The sequence below is a fragment of the Phyllostomus discolor genome, chromosome 5 (assembly GCF_004126475.2).
Source record: "Phyllostomus discolor isolate MPI-MPIP mPhyDis1 chromosome 5, mPhyDis1.pri.v3, whole genome shotgun sequence".
Taxonomy (NCBI): domain Eukaryota; kingdom Metazoa; phylum Chordata; class Mammalia; order Chiroptera; family Phyllostomidae; genus Phyllostomus; species Phyllostomus discolor.
The window spans coordinates 26,380,303-26,396,656 of NC_040907.2; the positions used below are offsets into that span (position 1 = coordinate 26,380,303).

At 56.3% G+C, this 16,354-nt stretch overlaps 1 protein-coding gene across 1 annotated transcript in view; it reads left to right on the plus strand.

Moving 5' to 3' along the window:
• Positions 1 to 1,728: 1,728 nt before the first annotated feature.
• Positions 1,729 to 16,354, plus strand: part of BMP8A (bone morphogenetic protein 8a) — a 35,709-nt gene continuing 21,083 nt past the window's right edge. The window contains exons 1-3 of the mRNA XM_028513149.2: positions 1,729 to 2,062; positions 13,718 to 13,907; positions 14,299 to 14,447. Coding sequence (XP_028368950.1) covers positions 1,729 to 2,062; positions 13,718 to 13,907; positions 14,299 to 14,447 — 673 coding nt within the window. The remainder of the gene's footprint in view (positions 2,063 to 13,717; positions 13,908 to 14,298; positions 14,448 to 16,354) is intronic.

Here is a 16,354-nt window from a genome sequence, read left to right on the forward strand (position 1 = left end):
ACAGCTATCTCTATTCAAACTAAATTGAGATGAATGGCTTCTGCTACTACAAAAATCAGCCCAGCCCTGGCCAGGTAGCTCAGTTGGTTAGAGCATTGCCAGGATAGGGTAAGGTTGCAGGTTTGATCCCTGGAGGGGGCACATACAGGAGTTAAGCAATGAATGTATAAATAAGTGGAACAATGAATCTATCTCTTGCTCTAAAAAAAAAAAAACAAAACAAAACAATTTTTTTAATTGACCTTTGTAAAGTCAAGGAAACTACAGTACTAGCTAGGATGTGACTACATGCCATGACCAGGTTTCAGTTAGGAGTTTTTATGTCCAGAGCATCCTGTTGGTTACTTTCAGTCCCTGAGCTTGTAAGGCTTGCCATGCGGACCTCCCCTGACCTTTGAAATCAGATTCAGTATGTGGCTCCCTTTTTGTCTGTGCTAGTCAACCCAGGAGTTTCCAACTTGAGCCTCTTCTTGCAAGCTGCTGAGTGCCTTGACAATTAAAATTCGCAAGACGGTTCCCAGGTTCTGAGGAAGGGTCCCAGAGCTCCTTGGCAGTCTGGGATCTGGGCACACGACTCCGGCACAAGCCTGCATTGTCACCAGTGTCAATAGTAGGCGCAGCGAGAGCTGGAGGTTGTTGTCGCGGCAGTTGGCGCCCGGAAGATTCGGACCCATAAGTAGGTGGTGGGAGGGTTGGGCGAGAGGTCGCGGGCCTGGAGCACGCAGTAGCCAGGAGGGTGGGCGCCTCTGCAGCAGCGACAGAGCAGGTGTCTGGGAAGGAGAATGCCTACGCAGTGCATCCAGAAGGACGCTGGGAAGGCCGGCGAAGTGCTAGGGCCCGGATGCTGGTGGCAGAGGAAGGAGCCCACTCTCTGGGCCTAGCTGGCACCCGCGAGGCCCTTCCAGACCTTGTTTCGGGTCCTGGGAGACACAGCGCACCAAGGCGGAGCGGCCGGCCCCCTCGCTGGCCAGACCAAGACTTGAAATTCCCGCCAGGCGAGAGCGCTCAAGGACACGCCCCGCGGAAGCGCCAGTTCTTGCTTTCTCCTCACCTGGCTGCTACCCTGAAGTCTCCGAACCCGCCCGCCGCCTTGGTCATCGACTACGAGGGCAGCCCAGGACGACCCTGACGACCCTGTCGCCTGGTCTGTGGATGCCTCGTCGGACCCGCCCACCGACCATTATCAAGTCGAATCTCCCGGGCGCCACCACCCATGACATCAATTACAACTCAGAGCTCTCCCAGGGTGGACGGGCTCTGCGGCATTGGCCCCGCCCCCGCCCCCCCCCATTGGCCAGGGCCGGAGAGGGCGGGACCCGGAGGCCGGGCCTAGGACCCCAGGCGGTCAAGGATGGAGCGCGGGGCAGAGACCGCTCTAGTCCCGCTGAGCAGGAGTTAGTGGGTCTCCACCTTCCTGAGCGCCTGGACTGCGCGGGCCTCGACAGTAGCCGGACCGGAGGGCACAGCGGCGGCAGAGAAATTGGCCGACGTTGTGCGGTCCCTGAAGTAGCCTGTGCCCCAGGTGTTGGCGGCCACAGCCACCCAACCCAGAGCCGCGACAGGTGCCGCGCGCTGGGATCTCCAGTGACAGCACTGCGGCCGCGGCCAACTCCCGCCCCGTCCTGCGATCCCCAGCCCGTCTGGCCGCTCGCCGTCGGGAGTTCCCCGGACCCGGGCCGGCAGCAAGGCGGATGCACGCCGAGTGAGCGCCGGCCAGTCCCGCTCGCCATGGCCGCGCGCCCCGGGCCCCTGTGGCTCCTTGGCCTGGCACTTTGCGCGCTCAGTGGCGGCGGCCCCAGCCCGCACCCCCCGGCCGGCTGCCCACAGCGCCGCCTAGGTCCGCGCGAGCGCCGCGACCTGCAGCGCGAGATCCTGGCGGTGCTTGGGCTGCCCGGGCGACCCCGGCCCCGCGCACCTCCTGCCGCCGCCCAGCTGCCCACGTCCGCGCCGCTCTTCATGTTGGACCTCTACCACGCCATGGCCGGAGGTGACGACGAGGACGGCGGTCCCCGAGAGCGGGGCCTGGGCCGCGCCGACCTGGTCATGAGCTTCGTGAACATGGGTGAGTGCGGGCTCTGGGGATGGGAGTCAATGACTCAATGACAGTGCGCCCTCCGGGAGAATGCGCTTGAGGGGACGATGAGTGAGTGTCCGTCCGGACGCCCCCACGGTGGCTCTTTGGGGAGGACATGCAGTGAGTGTCCAGGTCTGTGGAGAGAACCATCGATGTGAGAGAAAAACATTGATAGGTTGCTTTTTGCACCTACTCTCCCCCGGGACTGAACCCACAACCTAGGTATTTGCCCTAACCGAGAATAAAACCTGCAAAATTTCGGTCTGTGGGGAGACGCCCAACCAACTGAGCCACACCAGCCCGGGCTACAGCACTACTCTTGTTCCCAACAACCCAGTTAACAGCCAAGATGTTCATCCGCACTCCCAGATGAGGACGGTGAGGCTGGGGGAGGCAGTGTCACACCCAGGATGGCTCGGCCTCTGTGTGGCAGAGCCAGCACAGCCCAGGTTGTGTGGCCCTATGTCTGGTTCTCCAGGACATTTCTGCTGACGGGAGGGCAGGCTTTCAGGGTGCAGGGAGCCTTCAGAGGGGTTTAGGCAGAGGAGCCCAGGCCCTGGAGCAGCAGCAGGTAGCGTGGGGTCTCAGCCATTTGCTCCCTACAGGAGGGCGGGAAGAGGGCGCAGCCAAACAGGCCTCTGCCCCTCTCAGCCCAGAGCTGGTGGTGGGCTGAGGTGGGGGAGTGGGCAGCAGGAGGCAGCTGCTACCCTCTGCTGAGAGCCCAACGCCAGGCACAGGACTTGGGTCACCGAGTCCTGGATGCTGCCTTCCTGGTTAGAGGGCAGGGTGGGGACTAGGGACAGAGAGTATGTGGGACTGAGACTGGAGTTCTGTCCTTGGGACAAGCTGACCCAGGGCTCAGGACCAAGAAGAGCTGTGGATGGAGTCACCCGGAAAATGCCCCCAAGGGAGCCATCTGTTAGAGTGAGTCACTGCCCAGCCCACGTCCTGCTTCCCCCAGCATCCCCTGGGTCAAGGCGTGCACAGCCCTAGTGGGAGCAGCGGCTGTGAACCAAGCAGTGCCCTGAGCTCAGGAAGACCTGGTTCCCCTCCTGACTCTGCTGTGTGATCTTAGGCAAGTCCCTCCCCAATCTGAACTTCAGGTCCCTCCTTGTGAGATGGGGCTCCTAGTGAGCAGTGCGTCCTCCGAGTTGTCTGTCGTGTGATTGGTTGATGCGTGGGAGGAGCAGAAAGTCACCCCCTTCCCTAAGGATGAACCTGGGCCTCATCACTGCAGACGCTGGTTCCTCCCAGCTGGTGCCCAGCCCTGGGATGGATGTGACAGGAATGTCCCCATGTGTCTTATACACATGTGCAACCCAGAAAAGATTTAAAAAGTCAACCAAAGGTGTCTCCACCCACTTTTAGAATAAAAACTAGCACTTGAATTTCCATAGCTCTGTAAGTCCTCATTTCATCCAATCTCATTTCATGGGCTCAGAGAGGTAGAATGGCCAGCCCAGGGCCACACAGCAAGTACATGACATTATCCAGGCAGTGGTTTCCAGCCCTAGCGTCTTCCCCCACCATCTCTGCGTGTTTCATTAAGAGCTGAGGCCCGTGGGATCAACAAGCCTGTCCTTGTTCAGCAGAAGCCCAGTTGTGGGCGGGCCCAGCCGACTGTCAGAGGGCCTTCTTTATTCTGACGTACTAATTGTGCTGGTAGAAGTCTCAGGGAGAGTGGTTTTAACTGGTGTGAGGGATCAGACACCTAGCAGGACTCCTCCCTTGTTTGGAGGCCCAGAACCCCAGGCCCTGGACGTCCATGGAGTCTAATAGCAGAGTCGCTGTTCTATCAGCACCATGCCCGCTGCCTCTTGCTCTGCCTTTCTTATCGGCCTCATCTGGCTCCTGAGAAGCCAGGCCTGGTGCCGGCCAGGTCCCGGACCCTCAGGGGTAACCTGTGGGACCCAGAGGCCATGGACCTCTCCCAGGCCACCAGTGCATGGGTTGGGCCTCGTGTCTGAGCAGATGCTTCAGGGGCCTGTGCCATGACAGTGCCTGTGTTAGGAGGCCAGGGCTGTGGTCAGGGCTGGTGGCCCTGCCTGGCCTGTCTGTCAATCAGCCTTGTAGAATCTTGGCTTCCCATGGCCAGAACACAGTGACGGGGCCGATCGATGACGACACGGAGCAGACAGAGCCTCGCCCCGGTGCTGCCTGTGCTCAGGGAGAGGACAGGAGACAGCACCGGGGACTTCTCCTGTCAGAGCTTCATTGATTCCTTCATGTCCTGCGTCATGTCCTTTCCCTGCTCTCGGCCTCTGGCTTTCCATCCAGTCTATAGTGATGGTGTCGGAAAAAAGAGGAGCCCCCCAGCTCTGACCCTGTGGCTCCGTCGGGGGTACATTCTTACAACACCCTCCCCGCCTCAGGCCAGCCCAGCCCCTCCTCAGGGAGGAAACAGGCAGAAAGGAGCAACTCTGCTTATTTCCCCAGAATCCCCCACCTCATGTCAGCACGGTGGCAGGTGCTCAAAATCCAGATTAAGAAACTGAGGCATGAACAGCAGTGCAGGCAGAGACGCAGCCAGGAATGAATGAATCATCTTCACTCTTGTCCTGACCCTTCCCTGCACCGGGCTAGTTTGTTCTGGGGTCTCGGGTGACTGAGGACAGGGGCTGTTGGATCGGGCGAGGCCGGGTCAGTGGGAATGAGGGCTGTGGCCCAGGTCCTGCTCAGCCCTGTGACCTTGAAGGACCGACTCTTTACCTCCATGAGCCTCAGGGTCACTTTCTTTGGTTCTTCACTGGGGAATTCTTTCATTTGCTTCACCAGTTCACTCCGTAAATAGTCACGGGTACAGTACCCAGCCTGTGGGGCCGCTCAGGGATCGTGTGAGATGACGCTGAGGGGCCACCCTGTTGGGAACCGCCCTGACTGGTATCAGAAGCTGAAACCCCCGCCTAGGCTAAGGCTAAGGGAACGCCCTTGGAATCGTGGGCCAGCAAGGAGACAAAAGCTTATCTCCCTGGCAGGAATGCTGCTTCTGCTGCTTTATTCATAACTGAACCCCAAAAAAGCTTGGTCGGTTAGCCAAAGACGGGTAAGATTCCCCAAGGGGGGGAACGACCTAAGATAGGCATGATTACTTTGGGAGGCCCTCCAAAAGAAGGACTTGGGGGGCTGCAGCAAAAGGGGGTGGATGGACCCTCGCTTCTCGGCTTTGACATAGCCTGAGTTCTCATCATCTGGGAGAAAATCTCCTTATCTCCTGGTTGCCTTAGTTCCCTTGCTCCACCTAAGCCTGAAATAATGACAGGGTGGTGCAGCTCTGTGCTGAAAAGGACGGATTCCCGGGTGATCAGGCCTAAGAAAGAATATGTAAATTACTGTGAAACCTTCTTTGTTTAGAATGCTCTCAGTTGAATGAGAAGCATCCAAGGAGGAAGTTAGTTTGTTCCTCAAAGTCTTACAGCTCTATGACCCCGACTCAAAATAGACCCTCAGATTTCCTTGTTTTCTATGGTTCCTTACTTCCCCCTAATGAGTACTGTACTTTACCTGAATTATTATGCAAAATGAGCCCAATAAAAGCAGGTATGGATGGTATATCAGCGCGCTCCCCACTAGGGGGGGTGGCCATTTCGTCCCTACTTCCCCACAGAAACTAGTCTCTCTGTGCATGTTTTTCTCGCATGTTATCGTCGAGCCATCCACAGCGTCCCGTGGTCACTGCTGGCCGGTGACCCACGCATCACCACCCCATGCCCAGACCCCCACATCTGTTTCTTCATTTACATCTCATACTTAACTATCACATCTTGGTTTTAAAGAGAAGAATGAGGCTCAGAGAGGTCAGGTAGTTTTCCCAAGGCCACACAGCAGGTGGTGTCCCCACATCCTCTGCTCTTTTCCTACATAGGAGTTGCCTCTCCACCACCCCAAGGCCCAGCCATCCTAGATCCAGTAAGTGCTGCTGAATCAGACAGTACTAGATGTATGTTATAAACTGAATCCTGTTTGTTTTAAGATTTTATTTATTTATTTTTAGACAGAGGGGAAGGGTGAGAGAAAGAGAGGGAAACATCAGTATGTGGTTGCCTCTCATACGCCCTCTACTGGGGACCTGGCCCACAACCAGGCATGTGCGCTACATGGGGATTGAACCAGCGACCCTTTGGTTTGCAGGCCACTGAGCCACGCTAGCCAGGGCTGAGAATTCCGTTTTTAAAGTATCCATTGTTTGGGGGTTTACAGAACTACCACATACTCATTATACAAAATCCAGACCTCATAGGAACATATAACATGAGTGCCCCTCGGAGTCCTAGTAGCCAGTCACCGCAGGCAGCCCCTGTCTCGTTTCTGTCACCACACGGCCATTTGGCCTGTGCTTTGGATTTCATGTGAGGGAAATCATACAGTGCATACTCTTGCGTCTGGTTTTTCACTCCACGTGGATATTTTTGAGATTAATCCGCAATGTTGTATCTGTAGTTCTTTTTTTATGAATGACTTGCTTTGGGTTGCATGACTGCGCCACATTTATTCCTTCTCATGAGTGGACACGTGGCTTGTTTCCAGTTTGGGGTTGTGAATAAAGCTGCTCTGAGCATCTTCATCCTCTTCCCTCTGTGGTTGTACCAAACCTGGATGTCCGTCCCGACTCTGCCAGTTGGGAGCTGTGAGACAGTGCACAGGTTCCCTTTAAAGTCTCTGACTCTCATTTCCTCACTTTTAGGATGCCTTTAAGGTGCGTGAGGCCTACCTTCCAGGTCAGCGTAGGACTAAGCGAAACATGCACTGAGGCCAGCTGGCTGTGCACGGCGCAGCAGGAACTTGGTAAACGGGAGCCCATTGATACAGTACTTCCCACTTCAGTGCCTTTGCTCATGTTACACCCTCTGCCTACACTCTCCTCGCCTCTGCTTCCATCTTTAAAAGTGATTGGCAGGGGTTTCCATAAACCTGAGTCCTCCCACCCCCTACTCCTTCCAAAGAGATGAGCTCCTTCCATTGTTCTAGCCCCTGCGCCTCATGGTGCGTGTTAGACACTTTCTGTCTATAGATTCAGACGTATGTCACCTCTTTGCCCTCCTCCCCAGGAAACCACAAACCACCTGGGAACAGGGGCCAAATGTGACTCTTCATGCTTCCCCCACCCCGGTCTCTGTGAGTCAGGCGCTCGGGGCCTGTGGGCAGAGTTGAAGGAGAGAGGAGTTCAGTGGGAGGCAGGGCCAGGACCAGCTGAAGGAGTCTGGCCTGGCCGGCGGGGCCAGCCCTCTCTGTCATTTTGGAAGGTGACAATGGGTGCGGCATGTCCCTGGGTCCTCCTGGGGCCCCGAGTCCCCGCAGGGTCCTGCCTGGAGGAAGGTGGCTTCAGCAGGCGTTCTCAGGGCACCTGCTGACAGACAGAACTTGAAGACAGGGGACCCCCCCTTGACCCCAGTGCTGCCTCCCAGAGGAACTCCTTTTACATCGGCTCCAAGTCTGAAAGTCCACGTGCAGGACCTCTGACCTGCCACGCGACCCCTGGCAAGTCCCTGCCCCTTCTGGGCCTCAGTTTCCCCTTCTAGGCAGGGTGACCCCGAAGGCCTTTCCAGCTCTGACCGCAGAACATGCCCACCCCCTGCCTCCTGGTGGGGGCTCCCCGGGGCAGGCGCCATGGAGTGGAGGCCCAGCCTGCACGGCCCACCGCCTCACGGGACACACTGCCCCGGGAGAGGGGGATGTGTCAGCCAGGCCACAGCTTTCTGGAAAACGCCCACAGTTCAGTTCTCTCCCGGGTTTTTACGGGAGGAATCGCATCCTCTTGCTCACATCTCCTTGGGTCTATTTCGGGCCTTGGCGGGCTTGATGTGGTGGAGTGTGCGGGTGTTCCCTTTTAATTTGGGGTCTGAAGCCGTCTGAGGCCAGGACTGGTAATTATGAGAGCAGAGCCATTTATGGAGAGAGCTCTGAAAACAGTCGGTAATGAGGACTGACTAAAAATACCTCAGCGACGAAACCCGGGCTGCTCTCGGGCAGCGCTGAGATTTCTGGAGGGAGGAAGCCATTCAGGGTGCGGAACCCACAGGTGATGGGTTCTGCGGCTCCCCCGTGGGCCTGCGCAGGCCGTGGGGACCCGGGCCTTGTTTCGGGTCTGAAGTGGGCCCCTTGGCCTCTATCACCAGCAGGACCAGCATGATGGGCCCAGCCCGTCTGTCCGTCTGTGGGGCCCTGGGGGAGCCTGCCCTCCACCCCAGGGCTGTCAAGTCCCCCAGGAAAGTGAGAAACACGAGTGGCCTCGGATGGAGACACACACAGTGACATGGAAGCCACTCCCAGACCCGCAGCGAGGGCTGGTGGTGCTGGACGCTGAGCCACTGTCCTGGGGACCAGCAGCCCTTGGGAAGGGGGGGACGGAGCCTCCCACTTCCACTGCACACTGTTGGGCTCCCGCCTTCACACTGCTCTCCACCCATGGGGGCAGATGGAGCAGGGTCAGGGGCCCCGGAACGGGGAAAGGGGGCGCCCGCAGGCTGATCTGTGTGGGGTCCAAGGAGGACGAGGGGCTTTCACACTGGACTGAAAGCGGCCTTCAGACGTGGGACGGGGGCCACCCAGGGGAGAGCGGCTGTGAGGAGGGATCAGAGGAGGGTGTTGCAGCCCGAAGACCCCAGAGGACGAGTAGAGGGGCCAGGCCAGCTCAGGGGGCTGGGGGTCCTGGAACGTGGAGCCCAGGTTAGACCCCCCCTGGAGCCCCGCAGGGCTGGGGAATGGTTCGAGGGCAGGAAGGACAGATGGACAGGTCAGAAGATTCTATTGTCTGAACAGCTGCTCTGGGCTGGAAGAAGAGGGGTTCTTTTGCAGTCTTACTTTTTGGACAGAAACAAGATAGACTCAGGTCATCTGGGCGACTCTAAATTTTCCCCAGGGCACGAAAATAGCCAAAGGCTTTGCTGGTGTCGGGCTGGTGCACACGGGGTGTGGCCTCTGGAGGTCTGGCCCGTGAGTGGCGGGTGCAGGGTCTCAGAGGCCACGTCCTGCCGGCAGGCCCCTTCCTGAAAACGTGGGGCCCAGAGGCTGTTTAATCGGGCTGGAGGAGAAGGTCCTGTGATTCTTTATTTCCTGGAGCCAAGGAAGAAGGTTAAGAAAGTAAACCCTTTGAGTGTTTCCCCAAGTGGAATTTGTAGAAAATAAGGTACCTGTGGAAACAGCGGTGGCATTAACTGTCCCCAACCCTGGGTCCATGTCCCACCTGCCCTGGAGCAGACATGGGACAAGGGACACTGTCCATGGAGCCCACTGAAAGTCTCTCTTGGCCACAGGAAACTCCAGGGGCTTCCAGCCCAACCCACCTCACAGGGTCCGGGGCCATTATAGCATCCGCAGTGGGTGAGCTTTATCACATTTCTCCTGTGTCATCGAGATCTCTGGACTCGCTCTGCTGAGCTCTTAGGAGCTGAGAAACAGAACCGTGAACTGGCTTGCTTGTCACTCCAGCCTCGTCTTGGACACCTCATCCCTGGGCCCCTAGATTCCAGCCCCACTGGCCTCCTGGGTGTTTCTGGAACATGCAAGGCCTTTGCATTTACTGTTCCTTCTGCCTGGCTCCTCCGGAGGAACTGATTCCTAGCAGGAACCCAAGACAGTGGTTCTCGGTCTCCCAGGAGACAGTGGCACTATCTGGGGACAGTTCTGGGAGTAAAGGTGAGGAGGTGAAGGCAAGGCTGCTTTTGTGTGTGTGTGTGTGTTTTAAAAGATTTTATTTATTGATTTTTAGAGAGAGAGGAAAGGAGGAAGAGAGGGAGAGAAACATCCATGTGTGAGGGATACATTGATCGGTTGCCTGTCTCATGCCCCCAACTGGGGACCTGGCCCGCACCCCAGGCACTGAAGCAGCCTGGTTCAGTGGGAATTAAACCAGAGACAATTGAACCAGCAGCCTTTGGGTTCACAGGCCAGTAATCAATCCAGGCGAGGGGACCCCTGGTAGGACATGTCTCAGATGTCCAGGATCCAGAACACACGCCAGGAAGGGAGCGCCCACCCCACCCCACTCAGCCTGTCTGAGTCTGCCAGGGGGCCCAGGAATGAACCACCCAACCCCACAACCGGGAGCAAAATTTTACTGGGAAAACCCGAGAAATCACATTGCACACTCCTTGGCTTTTCCCATAAATGCCCTCTGAGGATCATCAAACAACAGCAGCAGGATGGGGAGCGGCAATGGGCCAAGTCCAACTTGGATTTTACACCATTATTTCAGCATCACATGGTGGGGGGAGGGCCACTGCCGTGGAAGGGGCCCATGCAGGGTGCGAACTCCCAGGTTCCATCTGCAGTGCTCGGAAACTCACGAGGAGAGCATACGTGGTGATCTCTGTCCTTAGAGCTCGATGGTTTGGAATCTTCGGCACTTTCACAAAGAAAGGGTCAGTGTCTGCTTTGAGCCTGAGCCAGAACTCGGGCAATGGCCCCCGTGGCATTGCTGCAGGGCTGCCGGTCTGAGCCCAGGCATCTTTGGGAGATTCCAGACCGTGGCATAGGGAAGGGGGAGGCTGGGCATGAAGCGGTACTACAAAGGAAATGCTTCTGAAAAATGTATCAGAAGCATTTGCTGGACCATAACCAAGTACCGGCCACAATAGCAAACGTGGCATTTCACAATTTCCTTTGACCTGGTATCACAGGGCCGTTCTGCAGATGCACACACTGAGACCCAGAGGTCCAGGAGCCTTGACCAAGGAGGCGCCTTGATGCCATCCAAACGCCTTTCAGCTGCATTGATACATTTGATGTTCTACTGTCTTTTATTTTATACTTTTATTCAGAAAAGGAAATCAGCTAACTCTGTTTTCCCCCATGGCTCTTAAGTTTCACACATGAATCTCCTAATGGTGCTGGCAGGAGGTCATTGCTGCGATATATTGATTAGGGTCAGAAGTTAGAGGTCAGCAGCCATCCTGACTCCTAAGGAGTAGCCATCACTATTATGAGATAAGGAGTAGCCTATCTCATAATCTCTGCCCTATTCAAAGCCCTTTCAGCCCTGTATGGAAAGGCTCCTTGTATCCCCACTTGACAGATAAGGAGACTGAGCCCACACGGGGGAAGTACTGGTCAGGGCTGGGACCCGGAGCTCCGGCTGCAGGCCGGAGCAGCTGCCCTTCTCAGGGCTGTTGTAGTGGCTTATCGCAGGGCACCTGCCAGCAACTCCACAGGGGAAACTCCAGGTCCCTACAAATGCTGTTGCTCACTCAGCTTTTGAGAAGAAATATCTTCCCTAAGCCAAAGGAGCAACCTCTGAAAAGTTATACATCCACAGAGTTCCAGCAAAGAGAGGGAGAACTCCCCTTGGGTACTTACTGAAAGTTTTATCAGTTTCTGATTAAAAGCATTATTTTCTGGAAAATGTCCCATCTTCCAGAGCTTGCCTGGAGCAGCCAGGCTGGGCCGTTTCCTGTGCTGGAGCTACTGGGTGGTTTATCAGAGCGCCCAGAACGGAAGTTTGGAACTAGAGGCAGTTCAGGTGAACGAGGCGGCCTTGACCCAGCAAAGGAGGGAGGCCGCACGGTTTGGCACCTGCGTGGCACTGGCAGGTCTGCGGGTCGTTCCCCAGTCCCCGGATCCAACAGGAAAATCAGCGTCAGGCCTGCAGAGGTTCCCGGCGACCCGCCCGTCAGACCCTGCTGCGCCCGGGAGACAGACCACAGAGCGCTGCTGTGACAGGGTCTGGGGAAGGGTGTGAAGGAAGGACGTCCCTTCATTCTCCGTGCCACAGCCTGTGACGGCCAACAGCCTGGACCTATTTCGTCCTGCAGATGTGGTCTGTGTGCTCCTGAATTCACAGGAATTGTCACCAAAGTCGTGTGTGTGCACGCGTGCCTCTGTCCAGAACCCTGTCCTCCGCTTGCTGCCAGTGTGGAGGACCCGAGGCCACCCTGTATGTCTGAGACAGCCTGGCTCCCGAGGGCATTTGCTGCGTGTCCAGCGCCCTGATGATGGACATTTTATTTCCTCCTGTCCTGAGTCTGAAGATGGAACCGTCTTCTCCTCCTGCCCAAACACGGTGCCCGCTGGCCCCACGCAGCACAGCTGTTTGCCCCGCCCATCACCGGACAGGCTCCCACCGCGAGGACAGGAAGTGCTCCCCACATCCACACACCCCTCCCCCCGGTGACTTGTGGTCACTGAGCCCAGGAGCCAGAGAGAGAATTTTTAAAAAGACTCACAGACATATAATTAAAATCTCAGTGTTGGGTTTTGGGGAAGGTGCTGGGCGGCTCCCGCCCCTGCTTTCCGGAAACACAGATTGTTAGTGTTTGAAAGTGACAGAGGCTCGCTCTGGCTGCTGTGGCTCTGTGGATTGAGAGTCAGCCTGTGAACCAAAAGGTTGCCCGTTCAATTCTTAGTCAGGACACATGCCTGGGTAGTGGGCCAAGTCCCCACTTGGGGGCGTGCAAGGGGCCACTGATCAATGTTTCTCTTACACAGTGATATTTCTTTCCCTCTCTTTCCTCTCCCTCCCCCTCTCTAAAAATAAGTTTTGTTTTTTTTTTAAGAAAGTAAACTAGAAAACTAGAGTGAAACAGCCCTACATATATTGTCCTGGACATCCCGGGCAGCTGGGGATTTATTCTGCACCCACCTCGGGTCCCCCTTCAGCCTGTGCCTCACCCCCCCTCCATGCACAGCTTCCACTCCACGCCAGTCACCTGCTGCCCTGCTGCCGGAACCCTGGCCCCCACAGGCCAGAGGCACAGCCCATGCTCCTAGGCCAGAACTCCAGCCCTCCACAGTCAGGCCACAGCCAGACTCACTCCATAATCAACCCTACTGATGTGTGGGTGGCTCCGGCCCATTCAACCTGTGCATTCCATGTCCCTTCTGCCTAGAATGCCCTTCCTGCCACCTCTGCACCTGCCAAGACTCCATCTATCTTCCAAGTCCAGTTCAGATGTCACCTCTTCCAGGAAGCCTGCTCTGATCGCACCACACCATGGGACTTCCCCAGCACTTGACAGGGCCTCTCCAGGAGCTGTCACTCCTGCCTTGTTTCTCCTTGTTCCTTTCCATCTCCCTCTGGCCTTCCCTCACCCTTCTTCCAAAAGTTCCCGCCATCCTTCGGCCCTTTGCTGTGTTTTATGGTGGTTGTTTTCCTGCCTGGGCCATCAGTCCCTCAGCTCTAGGCCATTGCTCACGCAGGTCCCTTCTTCTATAGCAGCATCCTTTTCCTGTGACCTGGCGAGTTCACCGTCGCCCCTCAAGGCCCAGAGTCAGCTGTGATCGCTCACTGTCCCCCACATCCCACCCACACACATCGGTAGCCTCTGAAATGCACTCGGCCGAGTCCGTGCCCACCACGTGGCCTATTCTGCCTTGGGGCTGAAGTCCAGCTCTCCAGAGGAGGGACCTGTCCTCTCTGCCTCATCTGTGGGTCCCAGAGCGGGAGCCAGCAGGGGCTGAGCAGGGCCCCGCTGGGTTGGAGGCTTGGGGGCCAGAGGAGAAGCTGCCCTTGTTGACCCCGACTGTGTGGCACGTGCTGTGCTGGGCACCTCGCTGCGGGGCTCACAGGTCAGCATGATGGAGTCAAGCCCATTCCCCAAGGAGGAAATGCCTCCCCACAGGCAGCCCGGGCCCCAGGCTCCCACCAGGCCCTGCCACCCTGGAGCCCGAGCCCAAAACCGGGACCGAACACCAGCCTGCTGTGTCTTGCAGTGGAGCTCGACCGCGCCCTGGGCCACCAGGAACCCCACTGGAAGGAGTTCCTCTTTGACCTGACCCAGATCCCGGCGGGGGAGACGGTCACCGCCGCTGAGTTCCGGATTTACAAGCTGCCCAGCACCCACCCGCTCAACAGGACCCTGCACGTCAGCATGTTCGAGGTGGTCAGGGAGCAAGCCAACAGGTGCCTGTCCCCCGAGCCTGCCGGTCAGGCCTCTGTCGGTGTGTCTGGCCCAGCTTGTGGGGAATTTTCCCAGGGGACAGGTGGGGAGCTTCCTGGGAGCACACCCTTCTGATGAAGGATGCTAGTTCCAAGGCCTGGCACCCTGGCTTCAAGCCACCTCCCTGCCGTCCTGGCTGTGGGACCTTGGATGGGTCACTGAGCTCCCAAGCCTCAGTTTCCCCATTGTCTACAGGGGCAGCGGCACTTTTGCACATCGATGCAGTGAGATAAGGCAGTAGGCACCCAGCTCAGAGCCAGGAGGGTGGATCCCCCAGGTGGGTCCCCCAGGTGGGCACTGGAAACACGGAGGCAGCTGTGCCGGCTTCGGTTAATTGTTCTTTCGTATCCACAGGGAGTCTGACTTGTTCTTTTTGGATCTTCAGACGCTCCGAGCTGAGGACGAAGGCTGGCTGGTGTTGGACGTGACAGCAGCCAGTGACCGCTGGTTGTTGAACCGTAACAAGGACCTGGGACTCCGCCTCTTTGTGGAAACAGAGGACGGTAAGACGCCGGGTCCGGCAGTGAACCTTCCCCTGGGGGCTGCGATCAGAGAGGCCTGGGTTGAATCCCAGCTCTGCAGCTTTCCAGCTGTCGCCTTGGCGGGTTACCTTCCCTTCCAAGCCTGGTTCCCTCATCTGCAGGAGGATTCACACATTCACTCATCCACCAGGTGTTTGGGGGCAGAACCTCCTCTGTCCTGGGCAGTGGGGACAGAGAGCCGGAAGGTGGGCCCCAGATTGGCATGTGTGAGCACAGCAGGGGACCGCCATGGCTGGAGCAGAGCGGGTCAGGGAGAGGTTGGGAGGAGAGGAGATTGAGAGAGGCAGGCAGGGGGCGTTCTGAGTTAGGGTAAACCAGGGTGAGGGGCTGGAGTTTTCAGGGAGCTTTTTGAATTTACTAGCTGTGGAGGGTGCAGGATCTGATTCAGCTTTTCATAGAAGATCCCTCCAGGAGGTGTGACTTCACTCCCACCCCTTCAGTGTGGGCTGTCCTTAGTGACCCGCTTCCCAGAGGACAGAGTGTAGGGGAGGGGAGGGCGCTTGACAGTGGACAAGCTGGCCAGCACCACCGCAGCCAGGTGACCCAGGCTCCCGAGAGTAAGTCACGTGGCTCCTGTGCACCCTGGGTATGAGTGGGTGAGACCCCCAACCCGTAACCCCAGTGTAACAACCATGAGAAGAACGTCGGACAGACCCGAGTTGAAGGAAAGCCTGCAGAATGCTGGACAAGTACTTCTCAGAACCGTCAAGGTCACCAAACACAAGGAAAGCCTGAGAAATTGTCACAGCCCAGAGGTGCCTGAGGATGGGGACCTGGGAGAGAAAAAGGACACTGGGGGAAGCTAACAAAATCGGAATAAACAGTGCTGTTTGGAAAATAAGGAGACACTGACACTGGTCCATTAGTTGTGACAAACGTACCACGGTAACTGAAATGTCAGCATTTCCCAGGGAGCACTGCATCTGGGTGTCTGGGACGTCTCTATACCGACTTTGCCATTTTTCTGTAGATCTCAGCCAGTGTAAAGTAAGAACTTTATGTGTCATGTGCATAAAATAAACACCCCCCGACTCCAGTGGGCCATGCACACTGCTGGGTGCCTGAGTCCAGCTCCAGCAGGTGCAGGGATTCCCAGTGGAGGGACGGCATCGGTGGAGGAATGTCACGAGAGGTGCAATTTCAAGCTCAACAGCCTGGCATCTCTGCTGGGCTCTGGAGTTCTTTATTTTTATACAGTTGGGTGTGTACATGTGGCATATGTGAAAACAATCAAAATGTGGTTCTTAGGGCGTATCTGCTTTGTCATTGTTCTGTAGAAAATATGACACAGGCATAATAGGAAGTAGCTATCCATTGCATATTATTGTGCAAGCTTTTAGCTCCTAATCTCTGCAATTAATCAGTAACATGTTTTACCACGTTATATAACACCTTAATTTTCTAAAGCTTAACTGAATTTTAATCTATATATTCTAAAGCCACAAGCTGGGCACATAGAAGGGCACAGGGTTGTTTTAGCTCACTGGCAAAGGTCATGCGGAAGGCTTTGGTGGTCAGTGTGGTTAGTACCTGTCTCTCACATTTCACTTCAGCGCTAGAACCCTGTCTTTCTATGCAAGTAATAATCTTTGTGTTACTCAGTCCATTCAGCTGCCTCCCATTTACCTTGGTGTTGATGCATTTCTATTATTTCTTTCCATCTTTGATGTCTGACCTTTTTTGGCAACAAACACCATGGGGGCCCTCATCGTTTAAGTGCCTCATAGAAGGGGAGTGTATAAAAATCTTTCCAATATCCATTTATATTTACCCATCGTGTCCCTTTATGATAGATTCCTGTGTAGGGTACAGGGGGATCAGTGGGCCTAGGAGTTAGAGGGGGAACAGACCATGGATACTGGCACAAT